Here is a 25,190-nt window from a genome sequence, read left to right on the forward strand (position 1 = left end):
GTACTTGCTCAATTTCCTTTTGAAAATAATTATTGAATCTATTTCCATTATCCTTTGAGATTATGATTTCAGATCATTATAACTCATGTTAAATAGATGTTGGTCTTTGTTTGCTTCTAGTGTTTCTACTAGTTGCCTTAAATCCATCTCTCCTGGTTCCTCACTCTTTGCCACTTGGAGCAGGTTGGAAATTTCCTAGTATAAATAAAATAATTAACCTGTTCAGAGATGTTGTTACACACCTCTGGCACAAGTGGAGCTTGAACCCACATCTCCTTGTTAGAGGTAGAGGCACTACTACTGTACCACAAGCGGTCTTTTCTTTACTGAGATTACTTTAATCAATCTGATTAAGTGCCACAGGGCCACACTTACTTACTCTGACAAAACTATTCATGATTTTAAACACCTGTGTCAAATCCCCAAACTTACTCTACTCAAAGAAGAGCCAGCTCAACTTCTTCACCACTCCATATAAATATTCCTGATAAGTCACCTCTTCAGGGCCTTGACACCATTCTGAAAGTCCATTGCCCCCTAATTGTGCAGACTACTCTGCTGGGGCCAGTGTTCTTTGAAATCTTGCCATACCTCCCTTGCCTTTGTCCTCTTTGCCAATGATTATAAAGTGAAGGAATACGTTTAATTTTCTAACAGCCATCTCAACTTGTCTTGCCACTTTCAAAGGTTTGTCTACGTATACCCCCAGCATGCCTGTTCCTGAACCCCCATGAGAATGATACCAGGTGATTGATATTGCTCCTCCTCATTCTTTCTACCAAAATGTGTCACTTGAAGAATCAGTGATGGTCTTTATGAAGTGGGGCAGGAGTGAAGGAGTTGAGGATTTTTGTGGAAAGTTCCTTAACTGAGAATGTAATTTTCAACAGTAGTGAAAAAGCAAATTAAGATTTTGAATCTTACAGTTTTGAGGTTAGAACAAGTATTCCAGAATCTGTGTGTTTTTTAAAAAGAAAACTTTTCAACTTGAAGAGTTGCATTAATTACTGAATAGTGCCTCGGAGGGCGTATTGACTATGGAAGAGTACAAAGGAGATCATATAGTTTATAAATAGATTGAGCATGAGTTGTTGGACATAGCCTTTCGTACAACTCAATTTAGTTAAGAGTATGAAGTATATTTGTACTGGAAGAAGACAGCTTTTTGTGACCTTATTAACGTTTTTAAGTCTTTCAAGGGGAGATACAAACTGGATCTTAAAATGATATTCGGTGTTAATGCTGTCTGCATGGCAAAGGATATATTCTTTTGCCTTTTTGCAAAGGAATAAATATTTGGAGTAGTCTGCACTGGATGTGAGAATAGTGCCATATATAAGAATTCCTGAGCTTCTCAAAACTGAGGTTTTAAGAGGAGGTTACTACTATTGGGGCAAAACTTGTTGAGAATGAAAGACAAACAGAAAACAGTGGAGAACTCAACAAGTCTGTGGAGTGGTTGTTAACGACAGAGTTGTGTTAACTCAAAATTATATGTTTCCCTTTCTACAGATGCTGCCAGGCCTGTTAAGTTTCTCCATTTTAAGTTTGTACTTCAGATCTCGTGTTTAGTATTTTGCTTTCATTTTACAATGAACTGGCCATTGAGCTAGATTGTCTTTCATTCAAAACAATATGACTTCACGTGATCGCGCCAGTGTCAGACTTGGACAGTAGATTGTATGTGCATTTATAACCTCTTCCAATTAACCATTATAGTTGGACTATAAGTTAGCTCAGTTGGCTGAGCTGCTGGTTTGCGATAGTGGTGCTAAGAGCATGAGTTCAATTCATGTTATCCCTAAGATTACCATAGAGATCCTACTATCCCAACCTTGCCAGCGGTATGGTACCTTCAGGTTTAACTGCCCTGAGTTGTCTCTAATGAGAGAGAAGCCCTCAGGTCCTCTGGGACTAAGACAACTTTACCCATAGTTGGATTGTAGAGGTTGACTTTTCCATTTGTCTGTAATTTGACTATAATTTCTGTAGTTTCTCATTGCCCTTCATTTTGAATCCTACGTTAGTAAATAAACCTAATGAACTATTTAACTTACCTGATAGCTGCTTGTGTTTTTATATACTGAAATATTAAGTACATTTGACTCTTTCCGGATTGTAGTCGAACAGGTTTAATTGGAACAGTAGCTTTCGGAGCACTGCAGGTGGTTGTGGAGAACACAATTATAAGACACAGAATTTATAGCAAAAGTTTACAGTGTGATGTAACTGAAATTATACATCTAAAAGCACCTTGATTGTTTGTAAAGTCTCTCATCTGTTAGAATGGCCATGCTAGTTTCACTTCTTTCATATGTAAATCACAAAACTTTTTTAAAAAGTTACATTCTCAGGTTAACTGTAACAATTGATGTCAGTCCAGATAATGTGTTGAAGGTGTTAGCCCCCTGTGTGCTGCTGTCTGTGCCATAGTGTTTAGACTGATTCTAATCTTAAAAAGTGAATTAACAGAATCTTACATGGATTTGTGCAGTTTTTGAGCAAAGTACAATGTAACTCTGCAAGTACAAATTCACCCCACAAATGTATGTGTGTACATATACATGTGGGTGTTTGTGTGTGTGTGTAGGGGATGGAGGGTTGAGAGTATCAGAGTGTGTGTGTGTGTGACACACAGAGACAGACACACAGAGACAGACACACAGAGACAGACACACAGAGACAGACACACAGAGACAGACACACAGAGACAGACACACAGAGAGAGAATAAAGGCTCTAAATCTGTAAGAGGAGAGGCTATAGCAAGAGATGAATGGGCACCGCACAACAATCAACAGACAGGGGTGTTCCTTCCCAGTTGGAGAACGTCGGACCTTCGGTAACCATCCTCCAAGGCGGACTTCAAGAGAGGCAGCAGCGAAAAGTGGCCAAGTAGAGGTTGATAGCTAAGTTCGGTAGCCATAGGGAAGGCCTTAACCGGGACCACACTACAGGTGACCACCATTTCACTATACACACACACACAGATACTTAGAGTTACATTGTACTTTGCTCAAAAACTACACGAATCCATGTAAGATTCTGTTAATTCATTTTTTAGATTAGAATCAGTCTAAACATTATGGCACAGACAGCAGCACACAGGGGGCTAACACCTTCAACACATTATCTGGGCTGACACCAATTGTTAAAGTTAACCTGAGAATGTAACTTCTTTAAAAAAAGTTTTGTGATTTCCCTCTGAAAGAAGTGAAACTAACATGGCCATTCTAACAGATGAGAGATTTAACCAACAATCAAGGTATTTTACAATGTATAATTTAAATTACATCACACTGTAAACTTTTGCTACAAATTCTGTGTCTTCCAATTGAATACTCCACAACCACCTGATGAAGGAGCAGCCCTCTGAATGTTAGTGCTTCCAATTAAACCTGTTGGACTATAACCTGGTGTTGTGTGATTTTTAACTTTGTACACCCCAGTCCAAGACCGGCATCTCCAAATCTTGACTTTTTCCAGTATCATGAGTCGGTTACTAAACCTATGCTGACTTAAGATAGGATTCTGAATCTCAAAGTTTGAAGCTCGCTCCAGTGGAGTCAGAGAATGTTGGGAGAAAAGCAAGGCATGTACAAAATCGTAACTGTGGGGAATTGGTTTGCACGCTATTTTTTCACATTGGTGATCTAGATATAAATTTAGCTTCCACTGATGAGTTAAAACTTTGTTTAATTCTGTCCTTCTATACTAAATTATTTCTGTAACCTCAGATCATATGCTACACCTCTTGACACAAAGTCAGCACTTGTTTGCAGTTGATCTTGCTCACTGTCATGCTTGGCTGGTGTCAGAAATAAAACTCTCAGATGTGCTTTGGCAAAGGCTATTAATAATTTGGGGTTGATTTGTATTCTTTGTATTGTATTCTTGACTTTGGAATATTTGATTTCCTAGGAGCACAAGGTGAGAATTGAACCATTCTCTAATTATAGAAGTTCTCTAGACAGTTAAGGAAAAATTAATTTATAATGTAAAAAGGTTAATTGCAATAATTAGTAAATTTATGAATATGTTCCTCATTACTCTTTGAAATGCTATTGTGCCCAAAAGTTAATGATGTGGAGTTTAGAACTAAACTTTAATTTAAGAAAAATGTAGAGATGCAGTACAGAGAAATATAGATTAGTAAATCAGAAATGTCAGTTCAAATATTCTAAAGCATTAGGTGTCAAAAGGTGAGCTTGTCGAGTCGTGATAGAATGTTGGAGTTATGAGTTAATTATTACTGTATGATGTGAGAATCATCTTTTTTTATCTACAGGAAAAATGGTTTTACAGACGACAAGCTTTAAAAGATTTGCATGGTACCCTAGGACGACTATTGAATGAATTATTGCCATGGGAACAAAAACTAATCAAAGCCCATCAGAGAAATCGGTAATTTTTGTACTGGTGTTCCTTTTGTCCTCCTGTCTTCACCCTTTCTAGCAGTTTTAGAAGATAATTAATCAGGCTGAGGAGAACTTTCACATCTCTTTGTCGTCATATGTTGCAGCATAGAAACAGATTGCTTCTCGAGTATTGTTGTTCTCCACTCCATTTAATCCATCCTCCATCCCATTTCCCAAACTATTCAATATTATTTTTCAAGCAGTTATTTTTCGTTCTGAGAGAATACATTGTCTCTGCTTTAGTAACAGTTTGTGGGTGCACTAATTCCACTTACTTAGAAAAACATATTTCTAGTCTCCAATTTAATTGTTTTTGTGATCATCTCACATTTCAACTACGTACCTCTGAAACTCTTGTCCTGCAACAGTATCCATATATGTACATTAATTTCAAAGTAGGCAATAATAATCAGGATGGAAGTTTTTGCTGATTCACACCTTTGAAAGTCACTTCTGTAATAGCAACAGCACCTTAATGTAATGTCCCAAGACATTTCATGCAAAAGAATTATAAAACATATTTTGACATTGAACCGCAAAGCAATATTAGGGCAAATCACAAAGGTGGGAAGGTTTAAAGTAGGAATTCAAGAATGTTTAAAATTGGTGAGACTCCAGTGATCAGAATTAGTAGAGTACAGATATTTTGGAGTTGTCGGGTTTGAGAAGATTATGGAAGTGCAGCAGAATTTGAAAAAGACAATGGTTTTGAAGTTACCATTCTTTCTTAAAAGAAAGTCGGTGTAGGTTTTTGAGCATATGGGGACTTGTGAATAGGGGACAAACTTTTAGCAGTCCTCCAGTTTAGAAAGGATTGAACATGAGATGCCAGCTAAAAGTACCCCTGAAATCTGCAGAGGTAACGTGCATGGATTTGGTTTCAGCAGCCAATCAGCTGAGGCAAGGCAGAGTGGGATGTGGAAATGTGATTGCCAGTTTATTTCTGGTTCAGATATAGTGCTCTGACTGCCAACAATTTGGTTTAGCATTAGCCAGTTAGTGGAGAGAGGGATGAGTTAAAGTCAAGAGATTTGGGAAGATGATAATTAATGCTAGGTTGATTGCTAATTTGAAATCTGGGCTTGATCAATTTTTGTTAACCATATGTATGAAGAGCTATGAATGAAATACATATGAAGTTAGAAAAGTGGAGTTCAGACCACAGACCTTATCAGTCATGAACTTGTGGAATGACAGAGGAAGACTCAAAAGTCTTTTTCCTTAAGTGATATATTTCTATGCCTTTTCCGTTTGCACATTGTGTTACAGTGAGACAACCTTCTGAAAGCAGTGAATGTTGCTCATGTGACCACTTAATGAAATAAAGAAATTGATACACACAAATGTCAGCGTGTTGCAAAGAGCTTCTTAATCTTGACCGGCTGTGTTTGTTTTATTTTTGAACATCCAATTTAAATTCTACACTCGGCTGATATCCATGAATGATTTCCCAATCAGCCCATGCAGTGTTTTAGAAAGTTGCCCAGCTTTAAATAGGAATGCAGTATCAAGAATATTTTGTAGATTTTTTTATGACATGGAAATAGATTTGTTTGATTGCATCTTCAGGAACAAATCAAGGTTTTAAAACCAGTTTGTCTGAAATAATAGCATGCACAATGATTCTGATGAATTAAGTGATAGACTGACAACCTGTTCAAATGTGTTCATTTCTCATTTTGCATTATACCATTAATTTTCAAATATTAGCTTTAAGTGTTGAGATATTTCTTTTTTCTCAGTCTGGAAATGTAAATATTTATCTAATGAGCAAAGAATATTTGATGATTGTATTTGATAGTAGTCATTGTTTTAAAGTTACTTCTTAGTACAACACATGCAGTTTCTGTTAATAGAGCAAAGTTACAAATGTGTGTGAATTTGACTAATTAGTTGGTTTCTTGATATAATTTCAATTAATAAACACAACTATTAAGAATCTTGCCAAACATGTTAAGCAATTTTACTTCTATTACAGGATTGTAAATGCAGCTTGTGTATCATCTTAATTGTTTTAATGCATACATCCTAACTTAAGTAGACACCTTTAAATCTTTCCATAAATTATGTATTATATAGAAATAAATTCTATCTAAACAAATGAATGCTTGTTTTTAGTTCAAATAATGCTAGAGATTGTGGTGCTTGATGTAGGCAATATTCCAGAGCTATCACTAAATGCCAACTTTCTGGTGGTGGTTCTGGGTCACCCACTTGCAATTTTGAGAACTGTGGGCTGGTTAGGATTTCTGTACATTTTGTGGCATAATCTTATTCTTGCTCTTTAAAAATAGATTCCTGATAATGTTACATGGAGTACTGAGGGAATTGTTCCTTCAGGTTGAAGTACAGCATCATTTGTTCTCCTACTGAAAAGAGTCAGTCAACTTTCCTGGACTTGTATTGCATAGAGGAAACCTATCGTGCCTGTGCAAATCTAATTTTTGTTGTGTTATGAACATGTGTGGAATTTTTATAATTCAGGAAGGGCACTCATGCAAAAGGGTTGAGAAGCCCTGACTTAGCGAATGTTGATCTGACCAAATTATATGACAGACTATGTGCCATACGCAGGTTTGGGGAAATTGCAGCAAAACAGGCATTTGATAAAGTGTTGTCCTGTTCATAAAAGATTTTAGACTGAGCCTGTGACATTAAAGGCCTCGCAATACAAAGAGCAGGAAGTTCTCCTAGTTTTTTGATCGCAACCCTTTCTTATTTTCATCCAGTAACACAATCTTTATTTTGTCATTGCTGTTTGTCAATTTTTACAATAATACCCTCTCATTTGCTTCTCATATTTTCCTGAACTCAATCATCATTGTTTGAAGATCTCAGATGTTTGATATTTCGTCTTCAACTTTGCACTATGCATCTTTTGTTCCTCAATTACCCACCTTTGTCGAAAACAAATGAATTATTTATATATTGACTAGCAATCTGAAAGTCTAATTAATAAAACTTCATTTTTTAAAAATCTTTTCAAGGGCTCGAATGAAGAAAGACTTTGATGACTTTAAGAAACAGCCGGACAATGATGTGTTCCTTAGAGACACCGTGCCTAGTGAAGAAGTGGATGGAGAGTTTATGAAAGACGTATGTCCAAATGAAGCAGGATCTTCAAATTTTGCTGACCATCAAGAAATTATTAAAAAAGAATGCTTTGAAATAGGTATTTTAATCTTTTTAGCATTAAATTTAGATCAAATATAAGTCAAGTACAAAATTCATATGAACCAGTTGTAGCTAAATTATTTAGCAGAATTCTGTTCCTTTGTAAGTAATGATGGACCTTTGTGTAGTTATTTGGACTGAAAACATACATTAACAAAATTTGCACATCGTTCCAGATATGATAAAAAGAGCTGTTGTAAAACTAAGAGGGTTTAAGTCCTATTACCTTGTATTCAATCTTAGAACTGTCTCAGAAATTGGATACAAAAAATGTTCAAAGATAAGTTCCCAACAGTTCAGTGAATTCAGAAACCCACAGATCATGTGCTGATTAGTTGCAACAACTGATCATGGTTTCATACTAACATAAGAAATCGGTTTATTCATTCTTGGAATGTGAGCATCATTGTCAACTACTGAAGAAAATCTTAATCTGCGAATGACTGGAAATTGCTCATACTTTTGCCTTTCTCCCTACATCTTAATACATGTCTGTCAGTGGCACTTGCACAACTAAGATTGTAGATTTGATGTGAGCAAATTCAATTCTGTCTCCTGAAATTCCACTCTAATAAGGTTTAGACCTTGTTCCTTAGAATATGTAGCAATATTTTTGCTTTACAAAAATAAGTTGTAGCTTTGGGGATATGGGGATGGATTTTATCAAGCCTGCAGGAGCAAGGAATGTGATGGTGACTGAATTAAACAAGATGCAAAGTCTCTCTTTGGTGATTGTTGGCTGAAATTTTAAATGTAGTCAACTGTGTGTTTGTGGTCTGTTGAGCCTCTCACAGCCTGAGAAATTGATTGCTTTATTATCAAATGTACTGAAGTACAGTGAAAAGCTTTGTTTATGAGCAGTACAGGCAGATCATAGTAAGCAAGGGTGTACAGATCAAACAAATTAGACAGAGATATACAGGTTACATTACATGGGGTGTACGTTAGGTGAGATCAGTATGAGCAGGATCAGCATTAGTTGAGGCTAGAGAGTCCATTCATCAGTCTAATAATGGCTGGGAAGAAGCTGTTTTTGAATTTGTCAGTGTGAATGTTTAGGCTTCTGTATCTTCTGTCCGACAAGAGATCATAGAAGACCATTACCAGGATGCAATGGGTCTTTGATAATGTTGGGAGTCTTCCTGCGGAAGCGAGCTATGTAAACGGAGGCCATGAATGGAACACGCATCGATGGTTTGGGCTGTGCACACCACCTTCTTTAGTTTCTTAAGATCCTGAACAGAACAATTGCCATACCAGGCTAATATGTACCCAGACAGCATGCTTTCAGTCGTGCATATATTGCAGTTGGTGAGGGTCCTTACATACATGCCTAAGCTGCCTGTGCCTTCTTGTCCATCTCATCTACGTGGGAAGTCCAAGACAGGTGGTCAATTACAGTCGCTCCAAAGAATTTGACGCTCTCCATCCTCTCAACCTCTGCTCCGTTGATGTAGAAGGGAGTGTGTTCCCCTTTCTTTCTGAAGTCAGTGATCAGTTCTTTAGTTTTGCTGACATTGAGAGGGAGGTTGTTCTCATTGCACCACCAAGTCCTCTATTTACATTTTGTATTTTGACTCATCATTGTTGAGTATCTGTCACACTACAGTGGTGCCGTTAGCAAATTTATAGATGGCATTTGTTTGGAAGTTGGCAACACAAAGTTATGGACCAGGCCTGACCCCTCAAAACATTTTTAAGCAGGTAGCCCAGGCCATAACTTTCCTATTTGATTTAGGTAAATGTATAGTGGACAATCCCGGAGTGAATTAGCTGGTTCAACTGCCCGGTTTTAAACAAACAGAAGTTATTTACAAAATTACGGATTGAAACACAAAGAACAGAAAATAAAATACCTGATAACTTATCCTATCCAAACACCCGACAGACTATCCCAACTTAATGATGCTGTTCTGAAAATACTTGCAACAGTCCCAATAAACATAATCCTTTAGCACAGAGTGAAAATGAAACAAACCAGGGCTTACAGTCTTGATGTTGGAGAGAGAGAGAGAAAACCCAGCTGGACATGCCCCAGCAGCCTTTCTACTTGCACACTGCTGCTGAACTGAATCAAAACTCTAATCTAAGTGAAGGCTAGCTACACAGCTAGCTGGCCACTCCCCTTTGATTAAACCGGGTTTTTTAAGACATGAAAGCCTTAGGCTGGAGGCAGGATCTGTTAGGGATGAACAAAAAGGGACCCAATAAATCTTTCAAAGACAGCTTAGTTGGAGCATGGCCAGTTACCCCCCTCTCTGGAGGAAAAAAAGCTCAAAGGCAAACTAACCTGGTAAAAAGACCAGCATTGTGTCGACAGTCATAAATAATATATTTGTATGCCACTCGTACTCGTTAAAGTCAAACTTTATTTAATTACTTTCAAGGTAAAAATCAGTGGAATCTTAATTTGTCATTGCAGCTGGTTCAGAGTTATATATGGTATGGAACAGTCAGCTTTGTGTAGTTATGTTTTATGCTAGTAGTTTTCTTTGTTTAACTCTACTGCTAAAGGGAGGAGAGCAAGAGAATGGCAGCTTGGAGGTTTGGGGCCATTGGAGGTGAAGGAAGGGCTGGCAGGACTGGGTGTTGGGACATGAAGTAAAAAAGGAGAATAAACGATCAGATTAGAGATCTATTGGAATGCAGTGAGAAGTATTTGGGTCCTGAGTGTTGGTAGGGTCATAAGGAAATGTAGGGTCTAACCTCCAATATCTTTACAGTTCAAGCATATGTCTTCCTCCAGGTATTAGCTTTCAGGATCACTACAAGGCTCTGAGTTTATCCAGAACGTTGCAATTATCCCTGTTTAAAGTGATCTCGGGCATTGTCGCCTACACTGTGTATGGGAGAGCCAGTTGAATCTGTGGGTTCAGCCACTTCACACAGAGTGGTAAGCATAGTACATGAGAGTAACATAAACCGTTCATTAAAACAACTTCAGCTGCAGTCTTTTGTACTCTAACAAACATGCCATTTGTGTCATTTAGGACAATCATGTAGGAGCAAGTGGATGATTTATGAGCATGCATTTGATTAAAACAAAAGGCATTAAGGTAGCCAGATATATGGCACTGACATTATAAATTCAACTGGTGTGTGGTTGAGCAGAATTAGTGATCTACTGTCTTGATGTTGGTCTAAATGATTTATTCGGATAAGCATTTAACCAGAGCAAATCAAAGCAGTAGATTGTCTCTTTTGTAGTTACCTGAGCAACTCGTGATATTTTGAAGGTTTGCATATTGTCTTTTCTCTTCCTTCAATTTTCTTGGCGTGTGGATTTTGCCTAGCCATTTCAAGTGTAGGTGGAAGATTTCCTTGCCTGAGGAGCATTAGTGAACCAGATGGAATTTTACAATGGTAGTTACATGGCACAGTTATTGGGATTAGGTTTATATTCCAGATTTATTAATAGAATTGAAATGCCACCAGCTGCTATGGTGGAATTCAAGTCAGTATCTCTGGAATGTTGGCCTGGGCCGCTGGAAAGTCCAGTGATGTTGCCACTGTATTACATTCTCCCATCTAAACACCATTTATACAGTCGTAGAGATGTACGGCATGGAAACAGACCCTTCAGTCCATCTTGTCCGTGCCGACCAGACATCTTAATTAACCTAGTCCCATTTGCCACCACTTGGTCCATATGCCTCGAAACCCTTCCTATTGACATTGAAATGCTGTATTTGTATGTACCAGCCTTCATTACTTCCTCTGGTAATCCATTCCATATGTGCACCACCCTCTGCATGAAAAAGTAGCCCTTTAGGTCTCCTTTACATCTTGCCTTGCTCAACCTTAAACCTATGCCCTCTAGTCTGGACACCACCAAACCGCCCCCCCCTCCATGCCTTCACTAGTTCCTGTGCTATTACTGAAAGTTGGAGCAGCTTTTCAAGTAAAGAACAGAAACCATGATAGCTTGGAGGGTAAACTATTTCTGCCTTTGCTCAATCGCAAATGATTGCAGACATTTTTCTCTAATATTATGAAATTGTGTAAATACATGATTTCTAATAAAGTATATGGATAACTCCTCAGTAGCTGCAAACTTTGGTGCTACTTTAATTTACTTTATAAAAAGGTTATTGACTGCCTCCAAATCCTGAAAAACCCTAGTTGTTGAAAGACTATAAATGTAGTTGATGGTTATTCCAGTGACAGCTAATATTTGGGCTGATGAAAAGATGTTATGTTGAAATGATCATTACCACTTTGGGGTACATTTAGATAACAATGATTGTTTTTTAACAAAATCTCTGGTTTTATGCTCACCCATTTGTCTTTCACAACTCTGTAGTAAATTATTCATAGTGCAAAATGTTTGTAAGTTACTCTTTCCATCTGAATCTTCAATTTAATTTTATAATTTACATTATTCAGACTTCCCAACATATTTCATGCATTGAGAATTGGCTTCTGAGGTTAGCATGTGCAAAACATTGACTTAATAATTTAATGTGATGATACATGGGACTTGCTGATTTAAGTCAAGAAATCATTCAATTGTTTTAACTTCCTGCCACAACGTATCAGAATTTTGTTTAAATGCCTGAGGAGGCTATGGATGTATATATGGCAGATTTACTTACAAGCTTGATAGTTACTCATTTTTATCAGTGACACAATAACTGGTGACTGGGTAGTCAGTGACATTGCTTATTTTGGAGCAAACTTGGGAGTAGGCTGCAGCCTTCCTGTTACTGCAAAGCTGTGATTGCAAGTAATCCTGGTACACTGCATAGATCTTTCTCAAGTGCATTTTAATTGTCTGTCCTAACAACTGACAGGATGACTTCCATGCAGGACAATCGCTTCCTAACTTTAAAGTATTTGGTTTGACTCCCAAATTGGTTAGAGGATATGGGATGAGGAAACAAGATTAACTAACCCGTGGGCAGTGAGAAATATTTGGTTGGTTACTTATTTTCTAAGCAATGTGACCCCACCTATGTGTCTTTGCAGGGTAATAGGTGGTAGTGTGGGGTAGTCGGAATGGTGTAAATTAATCATTTGGGTGGTAAGTGGTTTGTGGCTTCAGTTTAATTTCACAACAACCTTTAAAAATGTAGCTGTAAGTTTGAGTATTTAGCCTGCTACATCTAGCAGTATCCAGCTAGAGTATCATAACATTTCCATTTCTTTGGGTAATCTTAACTTCCATAACAGATGGGTTGGGTTCATTCAGAGGTTAAATTTGAAAAATCTAAAACATCAGAACCACTAGAAAGGAGATAATATTGGAGTGGATGACCAAATGACACAGATGAGGAGGGACGGCCATTTAGTTAATATAATAAAGCTGTATGTTGCGTGAGTTGGAATGTATATTAGCAAGCTACCCAATAAATCCTAACCCCAAACGCATTTTTTCCATCTTTCAGTCTTTGGGGTTTACTGTATGATCCTCTCTCCAGTCTTTGCGTAAATAACAATTTCCACTGCTATCTTCTACCACCGCTATTAGATTCCAGACACCAAATTAATCCGGCTGAATATAGGGAGGAAACTTTCAAAAAAAAAATTAAGGAGCGGTAATGTATTTGGGAAACTTTCATGCTTCCTGATTTCAGAAAAGCCCACACGCTCTGTCGCTCACTCTCACAGACTCTCTCTCTGTCTCTGGCGCGCTCTCTCTCTTTCTCAAGGGTTTAGATGGAGAGGAACATACAAGAAAATTTTCAGATTCAGTATATGGATGTACCTACTAGAGAAGGTGCAAAACTTGACCTACTCTTGGGAAATAAGGCATGGCAGGTGACTGAGATGTCAGTGGGGGAGCACTTTGGGGCCAGTGACCATAATTCTATTAGTTTTAAAATAGTGATGGAAAAGGATAGACCAGATCTAAAAGTTGAATTTCTAAATTGGAGGAAGGCCAATTTTGACAGTTTTAGGCAAGAACTTTCAAAAGCTGATTGGGGGCAGATGCTTGCAGGTAAAGGGACAGCTGGAAAATGGGAAGCTTTCAGAAAGGAGATAACGAAAATCCAGAGACAGTGTATTCCTGTTAGGGTGAAAGGAAAGGCTGGTAGGTATAGGGGAATGCTGGATGACTAAAGAAGTTGAGGGTTTGGTTAAGAAAAAGAAGGAAGCATATGTCAAGTATAGACAGGAAAGATCGAGTGAATCCTTAGAAGACTATAAATGCAGTAGGAGTATAGTTAAGAGGGAAATCAGGAGGGCAAAAAGGGGACATGAGATAGCTTTGGCAAATGGAGTTAAGGAGAATCCAGTGGGCTTTTACAAATACATTAAGGACAAAAGGGTAACTAGGGGGAGACTAGGGCCCCTCAAGGATCAGCAAGGTGGCCTTTATGTGGAGCCGCAGCAGATGGGGGAGATACTAAATGAATATTTTGTATCACTATTTACTGTAGAAAAGGACGTGGAAGCTATAGAATGTAGGGAAAGAGATGGTGAGATCTTGAAAAATGTCCATATTACAGAGGAGGAAGTGCTGGATGTCTTGAAATGCATAAAATTGGATAAATTCCCAGGACCTGATCAGATGTACCCAAGAACTCCAATGGGAAGCTAGGGAAATGATTGCTGGACCTCTTACTGAGATATTTTTATCATCAGTAGTCACAGGTGAGGAGCAAGAAGACTGGGGATTGGCTAACGTGGTGTCACCGTTTAAGAAAGGTGGTAAGGACAAGTCAGGTAACTATAGACCAGTGAGTTTGATGTAAGTGGTCAGCAAGTTGTTGGAGGGAATCCTGAAGGACAGGATGTTACATGCATTTGGAAAGGCAAGGACTGTTAGGGAATAGTCAACATGGCTTTGTGCATGGGAAATCATGTCTCACAAACTTGATTGAGTTTTTTGAAGAAGTACCAAAGAAGATTGATGAGGGCAGAGTGGTAATTGTGATCTATATGGACTTCAGTAAGGCATTCGACAAGGTTCCCCATGGGAGACTGGTTAGCAAGGTTAAATCCATAAGCCATATGGATACAGAACTGGCTCAAAGGTAGAAGCCAGAGGGTGGTGGTAGAGGGTTGTTTTTCAGACTGGAGGCCTGTGACCAGTGGAGTGCCATGACGAAGGGTGCTGGGTCCTCTACTTTTCCTCATTTATGTAAATGATTTGGATGTGAGCATAAATGGTATAGTTAATAAGTTTGCAGATAACCCAAATTTGTAGTGGACAGCAAAGAAGGTTACCTCAAATTACAATTGGATCTTGATTAGATGGGCCAATGGGCTGAGAAGTGGCAGATGGAGTTTAATTTAGATAAATGCAAGGTACTGCATTTTGGGAAAGCAAATCTTAGTGGGACTTATACAATTACTGGTAAGGTCCTAGGGAGTGTTGCTGAACAAAGAGACCTTGAAGTGCAGATTCATAGCTCCTAGAAAGTGGAGTTTCTGGTAGAAAGGATAGTGAAGAAGGCGTTTGGTATGCTTTCTTATATTGTTCAGAGTATTGAGTACAGGAGTTGGGAGGTCATGTTGTGGCTGTACAGGACATTGGTTAGGCCACTTTTGCTTGTAGTTCTGGTCTCCTTCCTATTGGAAAGATATTGTGAAACTTGAAAGGGTTTAGAAAAGATTTACAAGGATGTTGCCAGGGTTGGAGGATTTGAGCTATAGGGAAAGGTTGAATAGGCTGAGGCTGTTTTCTCTGAAGCATCGGAGGCTGAGGGGCGACCTTATAGAGGTTTATAAAATCATGAGGGGATGGATAGGATAAACAGACAACGTCTTTTCTCTGGGGTGTGGGAGTCCAGAACTAGAGGGTTTAGGGTGAGAGGGAAAGGATAGGGGCAACTTTTTTATGCAGAGAGTGGTGCTTATATGGAATGAGCTTGCAGAGGAAGTGGTGGAGGCTAGTACAATTGCAATATTTATAAGGCATCTGGATGGGTATATGAATAGGAAGGGTTTGGAGGGATATGGGCCGGGTGCTGGCAGGTAGGACAAGGTGGAGTTAGGATATCTGGTCGGTATGGACAAGTTGGACCAGAGGGTCTCTTTCCGTGCTATACATCTCTATGACTTTATGACTGGAAGCGAAGGGTTATTTTTGTGGACAAGACATAGGTGTTCTGCAAAGTGTTCACCAAGTCTGCATTTTGCCTCTCCAGTGTAAAGGAGGCCACACTGTGAGCAGAAAATATAATAAAGTTGATTAATTGAAGTACAAGTAAATTACTGTGTCACCTGGAAGGTATGTCTGGAGCCTTGGATGGTGAGAAGTGAGAAGGTAAATGGGCAGGTGTTACACCTTAGGCAATTGCAAGGGAATAATCGCTGCGAGGTGCTGACAAGGTGGGGGGAATGTATGTAGCCATTGCATCCTGTGGAGGTGACAGAAATGGTGACTGAAGTGGAAAGATTTGCCAATTTCACTTCTAATTTCCACCCTTCCCTCGCCTTTACCTGATTCATTTCCAACTCCTCTGTTCTCTTCCTTGACATCCTCTGTTTCCATTTCTGAGAATAGACTGGCCACTGATTCCATTACAAACTCACTGACTCTCATAATCATGTTGACGATAGCTCCTCACCTTGCTTCTTGTAAGGACTCCGTCTCATTCTCTGAATTTCTCTGTCCTATTTGTTCTAACAATGTTAGTTCCTGAAGAAGGTCTCAGAAATGTCCACCTTTATCCTCAACAGAGATTCCCCTGCTACAGTGGGCAACAGAGCTGTAAGCTATGTTTGACCCTCTCTTTAACTTTCGCCCTCACCCCATTACTTTCCTCCCACAACAATGATAGAATCTCCCTAGTCCTCACTTATTACCCCACCAGGCTCTGCATCCAAAGGACTATCTGTTGAGGAGAAAAATGGACATTTCTAAGGCCCTCCTGTGGGAATTGACATTGTTAGAACAAATAGGATAGAGAAATTCAGAGAATGAGATAGAGTCCTTACACGGAACAAGGTGAGAAGCTATTGTCGACATGATTATGGGAGTCAGAGAGTTTGTTATGGAATCAGTGGCCAGTCTGTTCTCAGAAATGGAAACAGAGGGTGTCGAGGAAGGGAGAAGTTGGAGATGGCCAGGTAAAGGTAAAGTCGGGGTGGACGTTAGAAGTGAAATTGGTAAATTTTTCCAGTTCAGAATGTGAGAAGCTGTACCGATGATGTGATCAATGTGCCTGAGAGAATTGTGGAGAGGCACCCAAGTAGGATTGGGACTAGGAATGTTCCAAATAGCCGACAAAGAGGTTGCCATTATCGGGGCTCCATGCAGGTACCCATGCTCAGATATTGGAAGAAGGTGAGAGCAGTTAAAAGTACAAATGTTTACTTAAAACATGACAAGATCCAAAAGTTCATTAATAACTATAAAGTTATTGATTTATTATGAAGATGCAGAATTCGTTAACATGTTTTGTGATGTGAACGTGTACATGTTTAAACCTCTAATTCAAAACAAGCACCTGTGTACAATCTCTCATGTTCTTCAGGGAATGTGAAAAATTAATTTCTTTTTGCAGAGACTAACGTTTTTTAAAAAAACCTTTCTGGCCAATGGAAGTTAAACTTGAAGGCAAAAAAATAAGGTCAGAATGTTCAAAAGTCTGACAATGTGGTGTTCTTACATGTGTGGCTAAGTCACTTATTGCTCTCCACGACCTTGGCAGATGCGGGAAAATGAAACTCAGGAAATATTCAGAAGTTCTTTGTTCTTCTGAAAGAGTAGATGAATCAGGTTTCACCCTGATCTTACAGCAAAGGTGTTTCATAAATGAGATGTGAGATGCGCAACTTGTTTTGAAAAGCAGGTTTTTTTTCTCAGTTGCCGAGCCAAAAAGATGAACTGCAATTCTGCAAACACTGTTCAAATGAAACAGCTAGAAAGCCCCTTCTTAAAACAGTCAGATGTTTTCCCTGAAATGCATTCAAGTAACCAAGATCAGCAGTTTATCACAAAATTCATTTCTGACCAGGCTTGCTTTTTCGAAAAAAAAATTCAATGTGTCTTTTCATTGATTTTTCTTAAAACCTATTCCAATATGTCCACAATCCTTTGAAATGGAATTCACAGAAATGATTAAATATGAAGCTTTCTCTTAAATTCAGATGTTTCCAGATCTACTCATCTGTGGGTTAAATTGTTGGCAAAGCCCTCTGATCAGACTTGGAAAAAGCATTAATCTTCAATTCAATCATCTTTTTATTTTGACACGTGAGGCTGGTGTCAATTTAGGGGCAGTTCTATATGATGTATATGCATCTAAGAAGCAGAAGAAAAGTTAATTGGCACTCAGTTTGAAACTGATCATTAATACTTCAGGCACATGGATAAAATTGGTTTAGCTAACTCTAACTGTGTTTTGTGTTGTGTTGGTACACAGTTACACTTTTGCTTAAGGTATTACACAGCTTTAATTTTTTGAGCCAAAAATTGATAATGAAAGTGGAAAAAGCCACACAAAAATGCTTTTCATTGCATATTATGAAGTCTTCTATGATGATTGTCTATCTCCCACTTCAGTGATGTTTCTAGTTAAGATTTTGTCTGTATTTAGAGGTGAGAACTAGATAGCATGTGACTTACTTTCAAAATGTGCACCTTAGCCAGATCAAGAAAATTACTATAATATTATTAGGTTAATATGGTAATTTGTACAGGAAAACATCTGCTTAAATTTAGATGAGTTGCTTAAAGACTTGCTTTAAAATAGGGATTTTAGGAGAAGTACAATACTTGATTTGAATTCCATTACCTGAAGTAAGCTGGTGGCTTTCAACTGTACATTTTAAATTTTCAGAAATTTTGATAGAATAGTACTTCTATTAGTTAAAACAAATGAGCTGCTGAATGATTTTTCATTTTTGTTCATTTGACAATGGCATATCCAGTATTTTTAGCTATGATCATGCTGTTAAGTAATACAATGGTCTCTAATTTAATAAACACTATATCTTAACACCCATAAAAAAAATCTTGTTAACATTCTTGCCTAATTCATTGCTTAACACAATACTATACATGCTAATCTGTAAATCACTTCCAAATTGTTTGGTTAGTTTTTCTGATTACCTCACCATGACTAGCCTTTATTGTAGTTGTTCAACGTAATGGTTAACATGGCATAAACATAGTTAAATAATTATCTGTGGTGCAATTGTGCACTTATCCTGATCTACTGATATTATTGATGTTTCTAATGTTTAGTGTTAAATATTTTGATGTCTTTCAGATGACATGATGCAGACTGACACGGCGATATCTGTAGGTAAACCGAAGCCCATAAGAAGAGAAAGTTCTAATAAAGAAACACAGAAACAAACTTCCAAGAATCCTAAAAGGCAAATGAAATGCAGTGATCTTGATGAATGTGGCAAAGAATCCTCCCCAAATAAAAAGATGAAATTAAGCACAAATGAAGCTGTTGTAGGACACAGCCCAGTAAAAATGTTATCCGGTTCTGAGCCCAGAAACCAAGAGATTGAATCAAAATCTGCAACAGTGCAGCTTCCAGTTGAATCAGTTACCAACTTGAACAAGCCAGATGAACATTCTGTGATGTTAGATATTTCAAAAGGTGAGATATCTAATGTATCAAGATCAGCTGTTCAGAAAAGGACCAAACCTATTCAAGCCTTACTTGCAAAACATAATGGGAACAAAGTGACCTTAACCAGTCAGACATCCTCCTCTGTGAGAGAGATGAGCAGTCTGGAAGAGAAAGTAACTGCAATTGCGCCTCATCCAAGCCCAACAAAGTCATGTTTACCAACGATTCCATCTCCAAAAGGGCCACTGCAGATGGTGTACAAAATGCCTGATGGATCTTGTGTGCCAATTGATCTGAGTAGCAGTCAGATTAAGATTGCAGTCCAACCTGTCATTGATGCAAAGACTGGAGAGAGGATCATGCAGCAGGTACTTATTGTACCCAAAAATTTATTAGCCCAACAACAAGATGGAAGGTATGTTGAGAAAGGAAGTCTGCCCAAGGCACTAAAGGATTTGGAGAAAAGAGCTTCAGTTGGATCTCAAACAGCTGATTTAGGCCATTCTCCTACAGTAGACCTTCAGCCTCTGTCATCTGTTCAGGTGCAGTCACAGGTTTCTAATTTAAGACCGAGTAAGAGCACAGCAAGTTTAACATCAGTAATAACTTCTGTTAGTCAGCCAACAAAAGTTGTATCATCTTGTAATGTTTTAGCATCATCAGTTATTGCACCACAAGGAAGGGCAGAAGTTACAGCACCTTCAGTTATGACATCAAATGCTAGAGGTGGTCAGTCAACAGCTAGTGAGCCAGTAATGCCAACAAAAACACAAACTAAGTCAGGTAATACTGGAACTGCTCAGAGTTTTAACCCGCAGCAGTCAAAGGAATCAAATGAAACAAAGCAGGAACTTAAAACTGTATGTATACGAGATTCTCAGTCCATTTTAGTCATGACACGTGGCGGAAACACAGGCGTAGTTAAGGTGCAAAGCAACTCTGATCAAAACTCACCAAATGCTATTACTCCAAGGCCAATATTCACATTTTTACCAGAAGTTCAGAACTTTGTGGTCTCAAAAACACAACCATTGTCACCATTGACCTCTATCCTCGTTCCAGCGCAGACTTCCCTAACAAACATCAGTCAGCTTCCTGTTTCCAATTCCATTTCATCAGTTTCTTTAGGTCTAAACCAGTTGGGTGCCGAACCAATTAAGTTAGGGTCTTGCAAAACTGTGAATAATGCAGGAGTAGTACCTGTTGTACCTGTGCCTCTGCCAACAGTCTTGTCAACTGTTTCAGAGAATCCAACTGTGCACGCCAGTAGCCACAATGCCTTGAATTTAGTTAGTGGACCTATTGGTAGATTAGCTAGTGAAAGTGCAGTCCAGAATAAGGTAACGGTTACTCAAGCACCATCATTGCAATTCTCACTTGATACTGTAAGTGGCAAGCAGTTATTTTTAACACCACCTGAATGTAATAAGTCAGGAGGTAGCACATTCCTGACTGGAACTACAATGCCGAAATTTCTGTTGGTTCCAAATCCTCCTGCTACACTTTGTGGCACAAGTCAAGTCAGCATGGCACCCACAAATGCTCAGCCTCAAAAGTTAGTCTTCATGAGTCCATCTGTGTCTTCAATGTCCTCATCCTCCAACTTAGTATTAACCAAACCACCCCAACAACCACCTGCAACGCCTTTAAACACAACACAAATGCCAGTGAAAAATTCAGATCCTTATCAGGTGGTGCTGGTACCTTATACTGGGGAAACACCAATTAAAGGCAATCCACTGCCCAGCTCATTTCAAATGAAAGAAGTTAAAAAGGGAAATCTTATAAGAAACAGCATCCAGAAAGTGCCAGGAATCAGTATTCTGCCGACTGCAAAAGTAGGAGAGGGATTATCTATGAAGAATGCTGTCTCACCAACAAGTTGTGTTAGTACTTCAGCAATTCCTTCCGTTGTGGTGGGAAATCAGAGCTCTCCACCTTTCAGGAATTCTACAGGAATCAAAATGTGTGTTCAAAATGCATATACAGTGGCAACAGCAGCTACAGGTACAACTCTGCTAACGCCAACTTTTACAACATTTGGTTCTCTTCCCACTACTATGCTTAAAGGAAATGATAATATCTCTGGATCTAATCAAGGGGTGTTAGCAACTAGACTTCCTGTTGCCATTTCAACAGTGAAGGCAGAACACCTTGCATCCTCAATGCTTCTTGCATCTCCACAGCCAAAGATATCACATCAGTCATTGACTTCTCTTCCCTTGCCAATTACAGCTCCTTTACCAAACCCAAACACAGTCAATTCAAAGATGGTACCAACAAACACTCAACCAATAAGTACAGCATTTTCCCCACAAGTTGCACATTTTTCAAAGGATAGTTCTCAAACAGTCATTCGTTTTCCAAATCCAAACACAATAGCATCACCAACCAATACAATTACTGTTCCAAGGTCAGCAGCTGTGCAAGCAGCTACTCGGCTGAATGCATCAACTGTTGGTAATGTATTTGCTGCTTCTTTGGGTCTTAGCTTGGCCCATCAAACGACAGTACAGAATTTAACAAAACATCCAGTCGGTCCTAAAACAGTTATGGCATCTACTTCACTAATACAGTCTGTAGCAACTGTGCCATCTTCTATCAGCAAAGTTTCTGAACCATTAAATGAATCTTGTGTAAGGCAGAAAATAGTTATCAACACAAGTACACCTTTGGCACCAGGGACTCAAATAGTCATTAACAATCATCGATTTGTAGTTCCACCTCAAGGTCTTGAATCTGGTAGCCATGTCCTGCTGATTTCCAATACACTGAAGCCAAGTAATTCTCGAGCAGTAAGTTTAAGCCCTGGATCTCATACGGGAACTGATGTTACATCTGCAAGTCAAAAGACAACAATAGTATCTGCTTTATCCCATCATTGTCAATCCTTTCCATCTCCTTATGTTTCACCTGAGAAGCTGCTTCAAACGCTGTGTGTTCCGAGTGCTGCACAAACAATAACTGCTGTCTCCAGACCTGTCCAACTTACAACAGGATCAACACCGATACATGGCCCTACTGCAAGACCTTCACTTCAGAATGCAGTATGCAAATTCCAAGTCCCTACAAACCAGAGTGCCCTAGGTCTTCCAGTAGACACTTCCTTCAATAAGTTATTGGTCAGCCCAGAAGGGGCTGTTTTAAATGCTATTAACACTGTGGTTAATCCTGTTATAAAAGTGGCATCAAAGTCCTCTCTAACTCATGGTTTGGGAAGTTCAAGTGCAAGTCCTGCTGTAGTCTTTCCATCAGTTAAGGGATCAGAAGTACTCGATCCTACTAGAACTGTTTCTGCATCTTCTAGTCTATAAATTACAACTGTAAGATGTCCAGATAACTGAGATTGAGAACCATCAGTACAATTGAAATCATTCTCTAATTATATTTTGGTTTTTGGAGAAGGCACAACTTATTAACAGTAACTAAGATGTCTTGAGAGGCACAAGTATTTATTTAGTCTGCAAAGCTGTTTTCCCTGTGTTTTACCTGTGAAATCTGTGTATTTCAATGTACAAAAACATTGTTAAAAATTGTAAGACAGCAAATTTGAATGACCTTGTAAATTTTCCTGGTTTATAATTTTAACTAAAGCATAGCAATTTTAGTGATTGCTTACTGTGCACTCAAAAGCTTCTTGCACACAAGCAGTACAACCTATTATCAATGTCCATATCTTTGGTGTGCTGCAATGTTCCACTTTTAAGTGTGATTTTTTTAAGAAGTGCAGTCAAAAAACCCCACATGACTTGTTTATATGCTATTGCTTCCTTTTTAAGTATTTAATATAGAAACTTCAGTCTGTTGTACAGTTGTAAATACTTTTGAACTCAAGTTGTACTAAAGTGAATGTATAAAAGAATTTTGCTAATTTATTTGTTTCTTGTTTATATAATGTATAGGTTTTTAAGCTGTTTAGTAGCTTTTACGGACCAGTGTTTAGAAAAATGCAGTCAAATCTGCATGATTAAAAATGTGTGCAATTGTTACTTCTGATCTTATGTTTTTATTTGAATTAAGTTCCCTCTTCAATTATAATTCTGTTAATCCAATTCCAAGTCTCCAGTAGTGGTGCCTACCTCAGAATTTGACTAAGTAGGTTAGGTTCTGTATTTCTTAACTGCATTGCAGTTGGATATTAGAGGGGAATGGTGTCCTGTAAAGCTGTGCATTTTGTTTTTGTTTTGCCATTTTTATAATCTCTTGTGAAACTACTCTACACCGAGTTACCATATTCAGGCAGTTATGGGGCTGTGAATAATGACAGGGAAGGAATATGCTGGCATAAGAAAGTGGGTGTTCCAGCCATTTACAATTCTAAATCATACATTGGAGGTTTATAACCTATTCAAGAAGATTTTCTATTGATAGTATGATGTGACAAATGCTATTGTAAGAATAACTCCACGTTCTCTATATTATGGACATTACTCTCTTCTGATACATTGTGAAGAAAATAACTTTTTGTCCTGATTTATAAATAATTTTCAAAATTAACCTTTTATCGCCATATGTTCTTATATACGGTTAGGTTTTTGCAAATCACTATCACATCTTTTAATGAAATTCTTGTCTTCGAACAAAATTATTTAGCTTCCTAAAACAGAAATCAAAGCATGAGCATGCATTTATGACCCATCAATTTTACCTCGTTTGGCAAAAATTCTCTCACTGCATTGCTTTATCTAAAATTGCTCTTGTATTCAATCACTCAGGAAACAGAGTCCCAAAGTTTTTAATTTTGAGTAGATAATCAAACCTGTGAATAAATATGCACAAGGTGTTAGCATGTTATATAGGTATGATAAAATTTCTTCATGGATTTTTTTGCTTAAGATTTTAGGAACTTTACTAAATAAACTTAAAATAATTAATTTATGACTATGTAACGTGATGTAGGGGATTGTATTTCCTACATGTTTTGTCCTTGATGAACCCTGTCCTGGCAAAATTTGAGTCTCAGATTTTTATTGTGGCTGTTTATTTCACCCATTAATAACAGCATTATCCTACAACAATATGCATGCTTCAACTTGGCATTAGTTTGTCTTAATAGTGTTTCAAAACTAGCCTGAAGCTGTATGTTTCATCTGTCTTCAAAGAGTCTAGTAAGTTTATTTTTTGAAGAACTTTTTTTTTAATGAAGAGAACTGCTTGTATTTATTTTCTTCAATGTCAAATTACAGTTAATGTTGTGTTTGTTAATGCCTATTCTACTAAGTTGAATTTCCTGATACATGAATTATAAAAGTATGCAGTTAGAGCACGTGATTAAGAATGAAATTGTAACGCTCATTTACTATAAGCAATACTGACTATAAAAGTAGGGAGACAAATACTCCAGCTGCCAATGAGATTGTATCTGAGTACAGTTTTGGTATTCTTATTTGAGAAAGGATATAATTGCATCATCAGTTCAAAGATGATACATTCAGATGATTTTTCGTGGTAAAATGTGTATCATCTACATCAGGGCTTCTCGAAGTGGAGATTCTGGGTCTCAAATGGAGTTACAAACTGGAACTTTAAGAGCTTTTAAGGCCATGTTAGTTGCCCCCATTTCCCTACTTCCCAGACTATTTAGTCTTTTCTGCTCTGACTGCTGAATAAGGTGTTGCTACAGTTTGCAAAATAAATAATGGGGTCATTGGGACAATGTTTAAGAGGTACTAATTTACACAATGCACTGCTACAACTTGACAAGGCCCCTCTGATAGAATCTTCCAAACCAATGAACTGAAGGGTAAGGGCAGAAGTTCAAGCATACCACTTATCTGCTATATTCTGCTGAGTCACTCATTCAAAATATATCACTGTTCCATTATTGTACTTGGCTGAAAATCTTGGAGCAACCTAAAATCACTCTGATTCACACAACAAGGGCTGCAGTGGTTCAAAGGTGTCTCTTGAGCCTTCCCGCTGCTCTCAGAAATTTACGGATGCCAAATTAATGCTGGCCTAGCCAGTGATGCCCACATCTCATGAATAAATGTAAAAAAAACTGGTCAATTTACTGTCCCACTAACGTATCTGCAAACTCAGATATAAACTCTATACTTCCATTCTCATGCAGATTCCTGAGAATATGGAAACAGTGGGCCAGTCAGTCCCTT

General features: G+C 38.2%; 1 protein-coding gene across 2 annotated transcripts in view; it reads left to right on the top strand.

Moving 5' to 3' along the window:
* Nucleotides 1–22,854, top strand: part of LOC132824481 (uncharacterized protein KIAA2026-like) — a 97,917-nt gene extending 75,063 nt beyond the window's left edge. For both annotated transcript variants that reach the window (XM_060839057.1, XM_060839067.1), the window contains exons 6-8: nt 4,288–4,403; nt 7,405–7,589; nt 18,760–22,854. In XM_060839057.1, coding sequence (XP_060695040.1) covers nt 4,288–4,403; nt 7,405–7,589; nt 18,760–22,391 — 3,933 coding nt within the window. In that variant the 3' untranslated portion in view covers nt 22,392–22,854. The remainder of the gene's footprint in view (nt 1–4,287; nt 4,404–7,404; nt 7,590–18,759) is intronic.
* Nucleotides 22,855–25,190: the final 2,336 nt, after the last annotated feature.

This window comes from Hemiscyllium ocellatum, chromosome 2 (assembly GCF_020745735.1).
Source record: "Hemiscyllium ocellatum isolate sHemOce1 chromosome 2, sHemOce1.pat.X.cur, whole genome shotgun sequence".
NCBI classification, from domain to species: domain Eukaryota; kingdom Metazoa; phylum Chordata; class Chondrichthyes; order Orectolobiformes; family Hemiscylliidae; genus Hemiscyllium; species Hemiscyllium ocellatum.